Raw genomic sequence first — 18,195 nt, 5'->3', positions numbered from 1 at the left:
ATGTTTGTAGTGCATTTTGTATTTCATGATCATTGTCAGGAAAAATATCATGTCATTATCTGACCCATTGACTATAGCCAAGTCATTTCGGAATTTGGGACCATTTAAAGATAATATTGATTTAAAATATGGTAATTTTTATCAATTCAGATCGAAGATCAGAATTGATGTAACAGTCGCCAGAGCCATCAGATTTGCAAAGCCTGTTAGCATCTGCAATTATCATACACTACCGCAAGAAAATAGTACCTTTGGCACACACCATTAAGGTTCAGAGGCAGATAGTTAGATCCACTTTAACGTATTTCTAATATATCATATTTAATTCTATGATATTTACGCCAATTAATAATCCCAACAAACAACTTATACTGCGAATTAAATATGCTGATTAATCAATGATCCAATTAAAAATAGTTCACCTTTAACTTCTTATCAGTACCTGTTTATGTCTATGCATTTACCCGTATAAAGCAATCATTCATTATATTATATTCAATATTTCGATAAAAAAGTATGTCCAGTTGCCTACAAATGTTTTATTCTTAGACGCATGATATATTAACCATTTGATGTTTAGCTAGAAATGAAAACCGTGCGAGATTATAAATAGTCATAGAAATGAAATTTAAAGAGAAATGTTGAGGATCAATTGGAAGAACTGTTTTCAGATATTCCAGTTAGGCCCCGAAGGATCCATATATTTACAAAAAGGGGCAGTGGCTGCGATCAATTAACTGGTATAAAGAAAGAGGTTCTGGGCAGGGCTACACACTCTGTTCCAGGCTATTATTTGCCGCTCATTTTTTGCCAAAAGGGTAGCATAACCTCCAAAACCATCTTGATATATCAATCACTGTATCGTCTATTTTTATTAGGATTGCCGCCTCGTGACATCGGAAGCCCGGAGATGACAAATTAAAATGGAACTTTGTTTATAGACGATGGAATAGGAATTTCGGTAATGCATTTCTCAGGAATCGTGTCAGTCTGTGGTCTAGTGATATATTATAGTATTATAGCTTTTTTATTGTACTGTAATCATTCTATTCATTTCATTAGGCCATATGCTATTATAATAGACCTGTAGGTGCTTCAGGGCTTTGAAAGTGTATGGCAAGTGTTTTCTGCACAAGACATCATTGTTGAAATTATATTCTAAGACTTCGGCGTTTATTTAAATGTACGTGTGTCTGAACTAGGTGCCCAGTAACTACGCGCCTAAGTAGCACTCCACATAAGAATCATGCAAAATTTTTTTCATGGTTTGGAAATCCTACATATTTTTATTTTTGATATTTTGTTTAAAATATCATTGTAAACAGAAAGTAAAATGTGGTTTTTCATGTAACACATGTTCATATGAGATAAAAATTATATAGGATGCACTGAAAATTCAAAATTAAGGGAGATAAACCTGTACATTCAAATGCAATAGAATCTGTTGGTTTTTAATGTTGATTATTTCCTACGAGCATGCAGATATGAATGAATAATTACACATTTCACAATATAGACCCATAAAGCAACTTAATAACAAAAATAAAAATATGTAGCCTCACATTTTTCAGATTATGCTTGATTCTTACAAAGACTGCTACTTAAAATGACGCATAGGTGTCTGTGCAATAACTGCAGCACCTGAGCTATATAGCTTATCAACTAAAGAATGTAGATAGTTAAGAGAGACATGTTTCTAAGGAGATAATTCATTATAGTGATTGTGGCTAAAGTCTGAATGATTTGACAGACAGTTTGGGGTCAATAAATTGAATTTCGACTAGAAAATTTAGAAACTGAGAAAGGCCAACTAGTAGTTTGTAGTTCAATTACGTCGTTTGTCGGAGAGTTTTGTGTTCATACAGCTAGTTGTTTCGCGTAAACTGATATTGAGAATTTGAATATTACGCAAACTGGCATTTGGTGTGTGTGTGTGTGTGTTATTGTCTATATGTTCATTCCATTTTGGGTCTGATTGTATAGTTATTCCTAGGTATTTAGTAGATGTTTCTTTTTTCAGTGTATGCCCATGAAGGAAGTAGTTTCTTTTTTTTATGAGATTCTGATGATTGAGTATTTGTCAGGGTGGAACGACATTAACCAGTCTTTTTTTCCCATTTTGCTGCAGCGTTTAGAACTTGATGGAGCTTACATGCATCTGCATTCTTGATATTTTTGTTTAATATAGAATTGTCAATTTTCCTTTCAACTGTGGCAACATCCCTTCAGCACCTGCGTATGAAGTTTCCATACGTTATGCTAGAGATTACCGTAACTACGCAGACATTTTGTATCGCGCTAGACTTCTTACAATAATGCTTCTGGAACTGGGTTAGTTGCTACAAGATTAAATTTATCACTACAGAAGTTTAATGGTCGTCATTATGAACTCGTGGATCGTTACGGTGTATCCATCTGCACCATGACAATTGATTTGTTCTTTGTGCCTGGAATACATTCTTTTCCGCTAGAATCCTGGTTCCCTTGATTACATACTTTTACTGTTGTTCGAGAGTAATCAAGGGAACCAAGGTTATAGCGGTAATCAAAAGAATGTAATCCAATGACAAAGACCAGACATGGAAAACAGACATACAAAACAAAGAACATAAAGTAACTAAATCATACATACAAAGTAACAAAAGCAAATGGGCAACTCGGACTCCACTAAAAACTGGGAGCATGGACCAGGTGCACCGGTAGGGTAAGCGTCCTCTGCTTTTCTAGAAACACCCGCCGAGTTGCTCATAAAAAGTAAAGTCCGGGGTAGACGATAAGGGAGAAGAAAACTATGACACGTTGAACACGCTTATTAAAATAGCCATTGCCATTCAGCGGATTTTTCTCTTTCATTTGATATTAATCAGTTCATTTTAATAAATTCAATATTGCTCACAAACATTCATTGACAAATCATACTATATGAACTTTTAATAAAGTGATTTTTTTGCTTATTTATCCAAAAGACCTAATTTTGAAATGGAAATTTAAATACTTATGTTCCTCTAATTCTAAATAAATAAAAAAATATGTATTGCCATTCTCCAAACATTTATCTATAATTTGTCATCAGTCGTCAAAATCCATTCTCTGGTTTTTATAAATACCCTTAACAAAGTTTCCCTATTTTGAGAAAATTGGCTAATTAACAGCCAAATAGCAACAGCAGTGTTCATACATTATTACAAGTGATGATTGGGGGTTTTAACGACCTTGAATACCAATACATGCCTCTCACGGTCGATGTTAGGGTTAGTAATGCCAACTGGTGTTGGTGGCGTGAGCCCAGCCTTCGGGATACTTGACTGGAGAACTCAGAGAGCGTTTCCCCACTCAAACTGTTTGGGAGTACGTTAACGTGTAGCGTGATTATTACAAGTGAATTCTCCCTGTACTTATACATTCCCTGTCTAATGTAATTTTGACGTCGGAAATTCCCGATTTCAACCGAATGTCAACCGGAAGTAGCGTGTGAATTTGTGTTTCGTGTACTCACATATATTCCACCAAAAAGTAAGTGACACATTAAGGTGAATATAAATGAACCTGAAAATCGTAGTTTGAGATAATTCCAAACCTTCTACGAAAAACACAAAACAAATTAAAATTTTCTCCATTGTGTTTTTTTTTTACCAGCAGCTTGCTTATGAACTTCGGCATATTTGTCGCTAAATTTTATGTTTCGGTTAAGTTTACGGCCAATGAAATGAACATCTCGTTAGCGAGAACACAGCGTTACTTTATATATTTATCGGGCATTTTTAAAGAACCGAAAGCTTTTCCGAGAGGAAATAATCGCCATTTTCTTGCGGGATATTTCTCTGTTTCCTTCCCCTTTCCCTATGACATCCCTTGGGTAAATCCACATGTTAAGTCAGTTTTCACAGGCTTGTTTTGGCAAGGAGGAAAATGCAAATGAAATTCATTTACCTTTGTGCTGCACTAAAACAGAAATGTGGAAAAAAAAACATTTTAATATACCCTCAAGTAAAAATATCCCTGGTTGTTAATGTTACGTTTAATAATGAGAGATTTGTATCGGACACTGTGACAGCTAGTTAATTAAAAAGATGTTTAAAAAAAAACACAGATATAATACATAAGGCCCTTTAGGGATTAATTATACAGTAGTCAAGTGTCATTGAAACAAAACATTGAGATGCCTAAATGTATGTAGAAATTGATAGAATGAGATAAATGATGGGCAGTTTCCCGGCCTCTGCCAGTGCCGCAGTGGATCTGTGATCAATAAAAAATTATTGCTTTGTTTAACCAACTACATTCAAAAAGTAAGACTGGATACAATGCATTACATTTAAATAGCTTTGTTATATTAAACACCAAGTTGTTTGGTAAGGTACACAAGGTCTTACTTCAAAGTAGAAGTATATAATCTATACAAAAATCTATATATAAATCATGCAGAGTTTTCTTTTACAAGATGTGCATTTTTATCTTTGAAAATAAACCCTTAAAGATTGTTCCTGATACTTCTTCCAACAGAAAAAAAAACAAACTAAAAAAATATGCTTTCGAAAATATCCTAAAAGAGCCTCTTTAAATGAATTGTAATTTTGAGTTAAAGATAGTTAGACCCTTTATTGTATGAACATGCTCAATATATACACTTCCATTAGAGAGGGCTTGGTAGAACAATTGAATTTTCCTCACGGAAGTGCATTTTGACCATGCTCTACACTTGCTCTTCTACTACCCCACAGTTACCATGAAAGGGTCTATTGACAAAATGAACTAAAAAGAAACTCAAATGTTACGCAATTTAAATAAAACTGAATGGAAACTTTGATAACATGGGATGAAATATGTACAACTTTTTTATATTGGGAATTTTATGAAATTTCCATGAGAAGTACAGCTAAATAATATTTTTTGAGTTTTCTACAATTTTCATTGGAGAAAGTAATTTACAATACAGTCAGCCTAGTCTTGATTGAAAATGTGTGCTTATTGAAAACCAGTTACCTTTAAGAGTAGAAAATGATTTAAACCATTCCTTACTGAAGGGGTACCAGTACTTTTAAATCCTACGACCAAAAAAAACATTGTATTGACACAAATTCATCAACATTAAGTAATTAAAAAGTTTGAGCAAAAAAGAAAAAGAGAAGAAAATCTACATTATATATATAAGCTATTTTTTGCTAGTTTAGTATATGCATTGGATCTAAACTAAATGAAATACTATCATGTAACGAAATCCAGTGTAAACCCATAAAATAAATTAGTTACTATACAACTATATTTTTCAACCAACAAAAAAGGTCAAATTTACAACATGTGATCATCTCTTATATTCCCGTAATGGAAAAGTATAATTTTCGTATTCATCTCTTGAAGAACATTAGTCCATATGATATTCGTATTAATTGGATACTCAGATTAATTGGAATTATATGAAACTTTGCAAAGATGTTCCTTAGGGTATCTTGCACAAAATTTGTGTTTAGATTTTTGATCCAACAAGAAACATGGACGCCGTTACTAAAAATAGAACATAGGGGTTAAACCATAGTTTTTCACATATATCTCCAAAACCGTTAGGTTTAGCCAAATTCTGACAGAAAAAAAATATTAAGCATGATGAGATCTATCAATAATCAAATTTTCATTTTAATCTGTCAAGCCATTTAGTAGTTGTTGCCCTTTTTCGACATTATTTCTTTAAAAAATCTTTTCCTCAGACACTACTTGACCAATCAGAACCAAACTTGTTATGAATGTTCCTTGGAGTATCTTGCACAAAAGTTGTTTTTAGATTTTTGATCTGTCAAAAAACATGGCTGCTGTTACTAAAAATAAAACATCGGGGTCAGACTAATTTTTCGCATATATCTCCAAAACTGTTAGGTTTAGCCAAATTCTGACATGTGTAAAAGTGTTCAGCACGATGAGATATATATGTAGTTTAATATTCGTTTCAATTAGTTAAGCCTTGTTGGAGTTATTGCCCTTTTATGGCGTTTTTTTTACGATTTTTAATATTATTTCTTTCAAAAATCTTCTCCTTTGACTTTATTTGATCAATTGGAATTAAACTTGGTATGAATATTCCTTGGTGTATCCTGCATAGAACTGATGTGGGAATTTTTGAGCCGTCAAAAACATGGCCGCTGTTACTAAAATTAGAACATAGGGGTCAGACAGTAGTTTTTGCATATATTTCCAAAACTTTTGGGTTTAGTCAAATTCTTTCAGTAGCTGAAATGATCCATATTATTAGGACTACAAAAGCTTTCAGGGATAAAAGTTGTCAGATGACTCCTTGTAAGAGTTACTGCCCTTGAAAGGGAAAAAATGACTTTCTTTTTTTTTTTTTTTTTTTCTTTTTTTTACAGTTTTCAGTCAATAAATTGAAAACTATAATAGATTGAAAGAAACTTTTATTGTTGAAATGAATCTTATGATTAGTCCTACCAAAGACTTCTTGAGGCAAAATTGTTGGACAACTGCTAGTTAAATTTATTGCCTTTGAAACGCCAAATACAACCAGGTGAGCAATGCCGGCTCCTGGGAGCCTCTTGTTCATATATATCTCCAAAACCCTTAAGTTTAGCCAGATTCAGACATAGGGTAAGTGTGCAGCATAATGAGATATGTCTGTGGTCAAATTTTAATGTTAAAATTTGATAAGCCATGTAATGGTCCTTATGATAAGTCCTACCAAAGTCTTTTTGAGTCAAAGTTGTTACACAACTTCTTGTTAAATTTATTGCCATTGAAAGACAATTTAACTGGGTGAGCGATTCAGGCTCCTTGGAGCCTCTTGTTTGTATTCCAGGTACAATAACATGGGACCAGTCATTTTGCCTAAGGAAGCAGCTAAACTGATTGCTAAAGGAAGTAAAGATGTGACTGTGAATATGGAAGGTGTCAAGAAGTTAGCCGAAGTTGTATGTATTTTCAAACTGATTGATATTGACAGCTGTTAATTCAGAAATTATTGTTAATATGGCAACTTGGTGAAAAGTTAAAAAATTATAGCTTTCAAATCAGATTTTCTAAAAGAACTACAAATAGGTAAGATAATTTTAGATTCCACATTATTTTCTGAAAAAACTACTACATCTTGAGCCATGATAAATTTTACTGTGCTTATTGCTGGTACCTTGGTCACTTAGCAATTTTTAATTACTGGATAGGCTAGGTATGATGTTTGTAGTGAATTTTGTTTGCAGAGAGAATATAAATTGTTGCCACATTTCAGATGTACCATTGTGTAAAAGGTAACACCTACAATATTGAATCATGGAAGAAAGCACATGAACTTAACCCTCAGACTGTGAATCCGACCAATGCCAGAGATGTTGTAGATTGGTAGCTATTGATATATGAATTTCTGATGCATATAGTTTCTTCTTCAGGTATAAGTGGTTTAAATTATTTCTCCACTCAAGATGGTACTTAAATTAACATCTTTAACATGTAGGCTTTAGTGAGTAAATTAAAATCTTAATTTTACCATAGAGAGAAGGGAAATCGTTTAAATCTATATTAGGCTGAAGGAGAATAGATTTCTCCATCAAAATTTGTAGAAAACTTGAAAAATGTAAAAGTGTAGAAAATTGCTGCAGAAAAATTAATCACCAATCAGTGGTTAAAAAGTCATGTATGTTTTTATTCTCTGGCTTAGAATGGGAGTTTGATCTTTACTTGTTATTAGTAACGTATTTGTCATATCAATGGGTCAAAATTGAAAAAAAATTAAAAAGCACTATTTTAAGTCTGTTATGGAAATTAAATGTATTATGTTGATGTTATTGTATATTTTAGGATATTTGTGGCAGATACGTTGAACTTTTCCTTTTGGTCAGGAGATGAAACGAAGAAATTTATGGTTAAATACGAAGGGAAGGAATATACTGGTTACTGGTCCTGGATAGCTGCTCTCAACAGAGCTTTAGATGTAGGATTGGGTGTAGATTTTTTCCTTTAATTTTTTTAGAATGCAAAAACAGCTTGACTAAGATATACATATTGCACTCAAAATGTTTACATTGAGTAAAGATCAAAAGATCAAAAGATCAAAAAGGTTATATTGCCACTATGTCAGTTGCCACAAATAAATGTATTGTTTGTTATGATATATTCCTGGTTTACATTATGCATAATATAAGTTATCTTTGCTTGAACCTGCTGAACAGGAAAATACAGGGCCTTATCTAGAGGGAGAAATGAGTAAAAACTTCTCCTTGTTTGTGCTCACTTCTTCCATTTGTCTTTGACAGGAAGAAGTTTTTGTAATATTTTACATAAACAAAAAATGTCAATATGTTGATATTTTTCAAACAAAATTCTACTAAATCTTCTTGTTATCAATGTCCAGATTAGGCCCTGAACTTATCATTTTTTTTAGATGACCACTGTTGATATGAATACTGTAAAAATAAAATCTAATATTTTTGAGGAAACAAACTATTTTAATGAGTGCCAAAAGTATGTATAAGACATAATACTATCTGGACGAAATTTTGTCTTGTGGATAGTACTTCACATCATTTTTTTTTTCAGAAGATATTATTTGACTATGAAAAAATTTCCACACCTATTAAATTGTTTCCACTGCTAGATTTATAATATTACTTAAAGTTATTATAAAATAGCTAGAGGTATTCCTAATTGTAATCAGGATATTATTTCATACAACTGAATATTATCCAGAACAATTCACATTTATACTCCTAATGAAAACCCATGTCTCAGTGCTTTACATGAATGTTTAATCATGATAAGATTGTGTATATGGATTAAGCAGCCATGGAAAACATTTAACTATCACAGTCTGTCAAGTGACTCGTGATTTTTCTAATTATTATTGATTTTTTCCTGAATTTTCCAGAGAAACTCCTGATAATTCCAGATTTTGAACCTTTGCACCACAAACAAACAAAATAATTGTTGAAATATTAATATAATTCATAGTATTATACAAGTACTATTGAATGTATATTGTGAAAAATGATATTGTGTATTCATTGGGTTGATGTTTTACATTCAGATTGTGACTTTTCCTCAATAAATGTCACATCATATAGGCAGCTATAATAGGAATTTTCTTATGTTTTTGTCTTTCTGTTTTATATTTTTGTATTGATGTTGAAAACTGGAGGACATAAGGTCCAATTAATCTATATGAAACTTTATACACTTATAGATCATGAGATTAATTGTTTTATTTTTGGTTTTGTCTAAAATACCATATAGACCAAAATATGACCTAGATCACTGGAAGACGGCCATTTTCGTGGAATTTTTTATAATTACATTACTTTTTATGTTAAAGAATTCCTGATAATCTCCTGATTTTTAAGAAAATTATTTCCTGATTTCTTAATTTTTTGGACCCAGAAAGTGCTTGACAGACTGCTGTTATTAAAATATCCCATAACAAATTTGATATTAATTTTTTTTTTCGGTGGTGTTTCACACAGGATGCTATTGAATGCTACAAATGAACTTCATTCTTTGCTGAATTTAATTTTTTAATGTAAAATTACAGTTTGTATGTACAAAAAGTACATTATTTTCTGGGATGAACATTTAGAGACCACAAAATAACACAAAATTAATTATTACTGAAATAATGATAGGTCAGAGGGTATGTAAATATAACACTGAAATTGTATGTACTCATAGAAGTATGAAGCTGAATTGATTGAACTTTTAAATCTGGATAATGTATGCATAGTCTTTGGGAAAAAATTGTCCATATGTACAGTCTATTGATAAATTCAGAAGAACTGTAATACATATTATCTGTAAAAAATTGAATATAAGATATTCAATTGACTAACAGTGATTTTTGCTTACAGAATGGTATAAAATTAACAGATCCTAACTTCTATGCTGACATCACCAAGGAGAAACTGGCAGATGTATTGAAATCTGATTCACAATATGAAATTCCTTTGTTAGAGGAGAGAGTTCAAGTCCTTCAGGAAGCTGGCAGAAAGCTCCTCAAGGTCAGATGTCAACTATATTGTCATTAAAGTTATTCCTGAAAGGGTAATGTCTGTTACTGGCCTATAGAAGTAATACACACATCCCTGAAGGTATCTTTCCTCTAAAGGGCAATAACAGATACTATGCTTTCAAATATGTTTGTCAGTCCTTTATATGCCAATAACGGACACTATGTCTTCAGGAATGTTTGTTAGTCCTCTATATACCAATAACTGACACAATGGCTTCAGGAATGTTTGTCCGCTTCTATGTGCCAATAACAGACACTATGCCTTCAGGAATGTTTGTCAGTCCTCTGCCAATAACAGATACTATGCTTTCAGCTAGTCCTTTATAGGCCAATAACCATCTTTAATGATATCAGTGAAGGTATAGTGTTTGTTACTGGCTTTAAGAATATGGATAGACATAAATTCCTGACAGAATGCTGTTGGTTATAAGTACTAAGTAAGACCTCCAGGAAGCAAGAACAACTTTTTTATAAACATTTTACTGGATATTTATACCATTCTGTTTTCTGTTAATAATATAATTTGACACTTGGATTGTAGAAAGTTGGATATGTAAAGGCTACAAACCAATAATGTCACTTCCTATAGACTTAAATGCTAATTTCATTAAGTTCAGTGTGTTATGGAGCTTTTAACTTAAGTTTAACTGAAGAAGAATATCATGTGGGGTTTACTACCTTGCAGTGCAACAGCTGCTCCTAGAAGACAATGAGTTAAAAATAGAATGGGAATTTCCCTGCATTTCATAAAAAGGGGGTTTTCATGCAGAACTCATAAAACTATCTGATTCAGTAAGTTAAGTGACCATTTTATATAGAAATAGAGAAAATATGATTTTCTGCCAAAGACAGGCTCACTTGAGTAGATTTGATGTTCCCTTTGTCAACAGCAACATGACACAAGTGCACTAAAACTTGTGTATTACTGTTTTTGTGTATGTTCCAAAAGCTCATTGGTTGAATACGTGGTTCATAAACTAAAGTTAGACCTGATGTTGTTTTGTAGGACTATGATGGAAGTTTTGTCAATTGTATAAAGAAGTGTGGTAATAACGCACAGTCATTAATGAAACTTGTAGTGGAGGAATTCCCATCATATAAGGATGAAGCACAGTATAATGGAGTAACAGGTAACTGTAGTAAATCACTTTAATATACAGTGAGATAGTTGTTTACTTATTAAGTTAGGGATATATAGTGATTGGAGTGTTCATGCTTTTGTTGGTCATTCGTCCTTCCTCCCATTACACATGGGGACTTATCTCTTATCCATTACTCCCCCTACACCACTGAATGGAATTGAATGAAACTTTCACAGATTCTTTATTACATGTTCCCATTGTGCACCACCTATTTTAGATTTTGATCTGAATCAATTTGAGGTCTCGCATAGCAAAACATGGACTTTTCTGAATATGGGGACAAGGAGGAACCCATTTATTATCTGTTACTCCTCTTACACCTCCAAATGGAATTGAATGGAACTTTACAGAATTTTTATTCATGTTCCTGTTGTGGTTATCCTATTTAAGATCTTGATCCAAATCAATATGGAGGTTAAAAGATGCATGTTATCATATGGGGGAGTTGAGAGAACCAAGTTAATGAATATTGCTCACTGTTTTTCTAGTTAGTTATAATGTGTTTGTTCTTTTTTAACATACCTGGACCATTGGTTCATTGAACTATTGTTATCACACATTGTTTGTTTTGTTAGTTATAGTCCTTGTTATCATAGTAAAGCTTTATCGAATTTACTTTTGGAGTTTCTAGGTAAAAAACATGGTTGCCATTTTTGTTTTTAAATATATGAAATATCTTGTAAGCGGACCTCCTAATCTGCTTGAGTTTGTTTTCTGAAACTTTGTTGGAAGGTAGGGCATCATATTTTGATCTGTACGAAGGAATATAATTAATGTCCAATAACTCCTAGGTAGATGATAGAACTAAAGTGTTTTTATATTCAACATTTGACTCCATTTGAACCAGAAGGGGAATAGTATTCTATTTGTGTTATTTCTTGCATTATGTTCAGTTTTATTTTGTTGATTCTAATCTTATTATAGTTGCCATCTATAAAAGGGTGCAGATTCTGATAGCTGACATCTGGGCGTGTTTTGAAGGAAAAGGTTATGGAGAGTTCCATGATATTGATACAATAACTATGTTTGCTGACTATAGGTAATAATTATTAGAATAATTTTGATTTTAAGTGAGCTTATTAGTTTAAATATCTTCTACTTTTCATAGAAATTTTATGGTATTTTTTTGTTCCTACATTTTTTCATCTGTCTCTCCTTCTCTCCACTCAATTTTACTCAAAGCACTTTTTAGCATTTTTATAATTCTTAGTAAAATATTTGATTTGAATTAATTGAGATATGCCAGTGTGGGAAACCATTTTTTTCACAACTTGCCATACTGGCTAGTGGAATATTGATCTTGCTAGCCAAGTACAAATTCAACTAGCCAATTTATTTTTGGTTTTTTGTCTGTACTATCATCTGTTTTCTCTTGGATTTGACTATCTTCTGCCTTTCTTTTTATTTTTTCAACTATCTTTTCATTTGTTTCTAAATTTATCAAAAACTTTTCCTTTTTTGAATATTCCCTCCTGTTGAAGTTTTTCAAGTATTTAAAGTACTCCATTTCTGAACTCATATTTTAAAAATAAAATTATATTTCAACAGATTCATCATTATGAAACAAGAAAATGTGTATCATTTGTTTCTTGTTCAATTTTATTCTGACAATAAAAACTAATTTGCAAGGTAACATTTCATAAATTACCAAGGTAATTTGTTGACTACTAATACGAGATCGGGACTGTCGCATAGGTTTTGGCACATCCCATTTACCTGAAATTAAAATGGCAGATCGTTAACAATGCTTTACCAGTCAATGAAATTGTGCAAAATTCACTTGACATAATCAAGCTAAACTTCTTAATATGTAGGGAACATAGTTTTAATGTATGATGTTAAGGAATGTTTACCTAAATAAGCTGTTGGCTGGTTATCTTTCCTTGGAACTCGCCAATCAAATGATGGTCACCAAATTGACGAGTGTAAGCTAATGAGAACTCACAAAATTACACATCTACCTGTATTTGGCGAGCTGGCAAGCGGTGGTTTCCCACACAGGATATGCTCATATTCATTTTTCATTGTTTTCCTTCATTTTTATTTCAGAGTTCAAACCCACCCAACCTCCCTAAATAATTAGGAAGTGGAACATTCGTACTACATTGTATGTGCTTTTGGCAGTTGTTTGTCAATAAACAACTGTTACTTTATTTGACGTGATTAAGAGGTTTATTGCAAGAATAAAAGGAGAGCTTCCATTTTTCCATGATCAAGGAGACATACATGTGCTGGTGGCATGGCTCTTTATTGATTGTATTTCATTTGCTCTTAGGTTGACATTGCAGAGACTTAGATCTGCTATTTTAATAACAAGTCCCATTCTTTCTATTTATTTTTTTTTTCAGAATTCCACAGGCTCTCGTAGAATTTAAAGCCATGGACTATTCTAAAGAACTTAAAGAGTTCCTAGAAAAGGGTAGGCATTTCAAAGTCAAATTTGGTTTAAGCACAAAAGGAAATATCAGTATGTTTGATAGATTAAAGTTGATAGCATTGTTGAAAAATCTCATATCATATTAATTCTCTTTAAGATATAACAAGATATTGTCATATCAACTTGAAATGTAGTATGCATCTAATGTTTCTTGGGTAATTTACCACCAGAATGTCTAGTAGAGTAACCCTAATCAGTGAAATAAGAAAATTGAGATATAGAAATACATGAATTGAACAATACACTTAGTGGCAGATTCAAGAGATTTTGAAAAGGGGGTTCTAGAGGGGTTCCAGACTATTATTTGCCCTATTTTGCACAAAATTGACACAATTTTCCAATAGCAAAGGAGGGATTCTGACCCTGGAAACCCTCCTATTATGATCCACTAATATTTTTATGGATATAGATTTTATTGGTTCAGAAACTCCTAACAATCTGAATTCTCTCATGTATAAACTGCAATGTATTGGGGCTACTTCTAAATATTATCAGACAGGAATAGATTGAGAGGCTTAGTCTTATTTACTTTAAAAAAAAATTAATATGATCATTTTTATTGCTAGAAAGAATGGCGACATTTTATTTTACCATGGATAGAAAAGTTTCTGATCACCTGATCAGTACAGTAGGTCATGAACTTTAAACCACATCCCTTTTAACTGGACTACTTTTATCAATGAAATAATCATATCAAGTGTTATTTGTATTGAAATAAATTAATATGAATTTATCATAGTTTTTGCCAAAATATTAAATTATAAGGAATGTAACTAATATCTGAATATATTATCTACCGGTAGTATAAAGAACTTTATTTTGATGTCTTGATGTATGCATAACATTAACAGCTTCACGGTTTATTCTGTGTAAATCGAACCAAAGTTCTTTATACTAGTTGTATTAGTTACATTCCATAAACAATTTGTGATATTTATTACAATAAATTGATTGAACTTATGACTTTGAAGTTATTTTTACAGGTGAAATGATGAAAACTGGTGATAAATATGAGGTAGAGATAAGAGGTTCTAGTATATGGGCTGTTGAGGTAAATGACTATTGAGATTTACATTTACTAAGTAAGGAGAGGACTCCACTAAGTTGGGAAAGTTGTCTCATTCCTTTTGATCCTTTTTGAACAATAAAATATGTATAAACTATACTAAATAAGGAAATTAATTCATCTTTTAAATATGTATATCACTACATTTTTTCCCTTACATACCATATTAATCTAATGATGTTAAACCACTCAAATCTGTTAAGATAATGATAAAATTACACAGATGTTATGTAGTGAATTATATTTTCTGGTATTTTAGTATTCATGAACCCTTTTTACCTTTATAAATATTTGGGAAAATTGTAGTTTATAAAGTTTAATTATAAAGATAGCAGTGTTTTATCGTATGTTCCCAGTGTAATAAATTTCAATAATTCACACTGTGAAATAAATTTGGTAATTTCAGTCTAGGACTTTCTTCCACCAAAACATAACAACTTAGATATCAATCCGCCAATCACAGAATTTAAAATTCATGTTGAAAATATTGATAAATTATGAAGAAAATCTATATAATAAATAGGATAATCAATTGGTTATTGTGAATAACCAAAATATGATCACTCGTGCCAACAATGCTTGAGGATTTAACTCATATGCGGAACAAGTTACACACACTCCTTAAATCTAGGCGTTCTTCTATGATAATATTTTGGTTATTCATTAATTAATTATCAATCAAATAATCCTTATGTTTTATTTATTCAGTGTGTCACTGAAGAGACCAGAAAGCTTCTTGCAAAGGACAACAGTACCAAGGATGCATTGATTAACTCAATCATTATTGACCATTATCTTTGGGACTACCGTAGAGACCATGCTAGTCAAATTGATGTACCATTTCATCGTATTAGATGTATCTACTACTAGTTGTCTCAATAATTTGACTTTAGAACTGTTACTGTAGTGAAATGTTAGGGGCATCTATTACCCTTTAGTTACATTTTTTTTTGCTCACCTAGCCAAAGGCCATGTGAGCTATTGCTATCACTTGGCGTTAGTCATGGTCGTTAACAATTATACAAAACTCTTCTCCTCTGAAACTACTTGACTGATTAAAACCAAATTTGGTATAAATGTTCCTTAGGGTATCCTGCATAGAACTGATGTGGGGATTTTTGATTCGTCGAAAAACATGGCCACCATTACTAAAAATAGAACATAGGGGTCAGACATTAGTTTTTCACATATATCTCCAAAACCGTTAGGTTTAGCTTAATTCTGACAATAAAAGTGTTCACCATGATGAGATCTATCTCTGGTTAAATTATGGTTTTAATCCATTCAACCATGTTGGAGTTATTGCCCTTTTTCAACAATTTTTGCTATTTTTAGCTCACCTGGCCGAAGGCCACGTGAGCTATTGCCATCACTTGGCGTCCGTCGTTGTCGTTTACAATTTTTCACAACTCTTCTCCTCTGAAACTACTTGACCAATTGGAACCAAACTTAGTATGAATGTTTCTTGGTGTATCCTGCATAGAACTGATGTGGGGATTTTTGATCCGTTGAAAAACATGGCCACTGTAACTAAAAACAGAACATAGGGGTCAGACATTAGTTTTTTGCATATATTTCCAAAACTCTTAGGTTTAACCAAATTCTTTCAGTAGCTGAAATGATCCTTATTATTAGGACTACAAAAGTCTTCAGGGATAAAAGTTGTCAGATGACTCCTTGTAAGAGTTATTGCCCTTGAAAGGGGAAAAATGACATTTTTTTTAACAGTTTTCAGTCAATATCTTGAAAACTATGATAAATTCAAAGAAACTTTGATTTGTTGAAATGATCCTTATGATAAGCCCTACCAAAGACTTCTTGAGCCAGCACTCCACAGTTTAGTTTAGTTTCTTACTTTTGGCTAGGGATGAAAAATGACACAAATGGAAACCGGTGGTTGCTTAAAAATGAAGAATCTATTGTTGATAAAACATTTTTTGAAAAAAGGGGTATTTTAAAAGTATTTTGCAATGTTTCATATATTTTAAATGTTGAAGAGGCTTTTTTTCAATGACAGTTTGACTTCATTGTGAAAGTGAAAGTAAGTCAGTTTTCTACCATGCTAAATTTGATAAGTGGATTACAAAGTAAAATAGCTCAAAATCTTAACCGATGATGCCCATATGAGGACGGGGTTTTCGAAGGAAAAAGTTTGGACAGTTTCAGGGGATGAAATAAAAATTTGTTATTTTTAAACCTGATTTTATGAACTTTTTTGCAAATTTTCGCATATTTTTGCATGGTTTCTATGGTAACCTTATTTGCCGTGGGTAATTTTTTTTTCAGAAAATTTTTACTGCATCCTGAAGGCCTTGGCTTGAGCTATTACTAGATTTATAGATTTACAGATGCTTGACAATTTTTTAAAGTGATGAAGGTTATAAAGCATCAGATTACAAGACCAAAATTAAGCAGTTCTACAATACTGTGGAGTGCTGGCTGAGTCATAATTGTTGGACAACTTCTTGTTAAATTTATTGCCTTTAAAAGGGAAAATTCAACCAGGTGGGCGATTCAGGCTCCTTGGAGCCTCTTGTTGTGGAGATGTTTGGTTGTAACAGAAATAAAAAAAACTTTTTTGTTCAGTTGTGCAATCTGTTTGTTGGTTGTTGTATGTGATGTGAGGCATTTGTTTCTAATAAGGGCATTAGACATGTGTTAAGAAACATTCTGAGATACATGCATATGTTAGACTATATAGTTTTTGATGAAGGTATTAAATATACATAGGCTGATGCATATATTTCTACCTTTTGATTTTCACAAGTGCAAATGTATTTGGGATTGAAGATACAGCTTCTTCTGTTCCAAATTTGCATTAATTTGAAGTTACTGACTATATCAGTGCACAAACAAATCTTTAGTAAGCAACTTTCCAGAGCTGCTTAAATTTTAGTTCTGAACCTTATCCTGTTAATTCAGTGCAGCATTATTGTTTACAAACATTGCACAGTTTCAATATCTAAAGGGGAGATAGCGGTCTAATCTAAGGGGTTTTGCATTGTAAATTTTGGAGCTTTTCTTTAGATGCTTTATAAAAAATTGTTTGATAATTTCTTCTCCAAAATGGCTTGCATTTATACACCTTAATATATACCATTGAAAAAAGTGGGTCTATGTGAACATTTATAAGAACAGTTTAATACACCTTATATGTCACAAGCAGATGAAAAATGGAGTCTGTGAGAAAAGTTACTAAAACATTTTCTTCTTAGTAAATTATTAAAGCCTTTTTCTTTTATTAATTATAAGATAATAAACATCCATTTTTGATTAATGATTTTTTAAATATGTTGATTTTTATATTGTTAATTTTTCACCAGTTGTATATGATTTTGATTAAAACATCTATATAAAATATTTTAGTCTTATTGTACTTTTAAAGCAAAGTTTGGGTTTACTGCCTGCTTGCCTGTCTGCTTGTATGCCTGTTTGCCTGATCCCAGCCACCTGCCCTCCTGCCTGTCTGGCTGTCATCTGTCTGTAAATTAATTTGCCTGTCTGTCTATATATCATTCAATTTCATTTCCATTCTATAAACTTCCAAGTGGATTTGTAT

The 18,195-nt window shown here is 32.1% G+C and overlaps 1 protein-coding gene across 3 annotated transcripts; it reads left to right on the top strand.

Moving 5' to 3' along the window:
- Positions 1-3,793: 3,793 nt before the first annotated feature.
- On the top strand, positions 3,794-17,480 carry LOC148627066 (queuosine 5'-phosphate N-glycosylase/hydrolase-like). 3 transcript variants are annotated; one of them, XM_088566763.1, is made up of 10 exons: positions 3,794-3,856; positions 6,800-6,911; positions 7,226-7,335; positions 7,792-7,924; positions 9,831-9,980; positions 10,998-11,121; positions 12,058-12,172; positions 13,482-13,552; positions 14,554-14,621; positions 15,345-17,480. In XM_088566763.1, exons 1-10 carry the CDS (start codon positions 3,843-3,845, stop codon positions 15,504-15,506), a joined length of 1,059 nt encoding a protein of 352 aa, XP_088422889.1. In that variant the 5' UTR covers positions 3,794-3,842; the 3' UTR covers positions 15,507-17,480. The 3 variants fall into 3 exon arrangements, with proteins under 3 accessions (XP_088422889.1, XP_088422897.1, XP_088422902.1); XM_088566771.1 differs by having other exon boundaries at positions 3,851-3,987; XM_088566776.1 differs by lacking the exon at positions 3,794-3,856 and adding an exon at positions 4,006-4,289.
- The last annotated feature ends 715 nt before the right edge of the window (positions 17,481-18,195 follow it).

The sequence above is a fragment of the Perna viridis genome, chromosome 1 (assembly GCF_037379345.1).
Source record: "Perna viridis isolate PV_CMFRI_1.1 ecotype Kerala chromosome 1, ASM3737934v1, whole genome shotgun sequence".
Classification (NCBI taxonomy): domain Eukaryota; kingdom Metazoa; phylum Mollusca; class Bivalvia; order Mytilida; family Mytilidae; genus Perna; species Perna viridis.
This window is presented reverse-complemented; position numbering and strand designations above follow the sequence as displayed.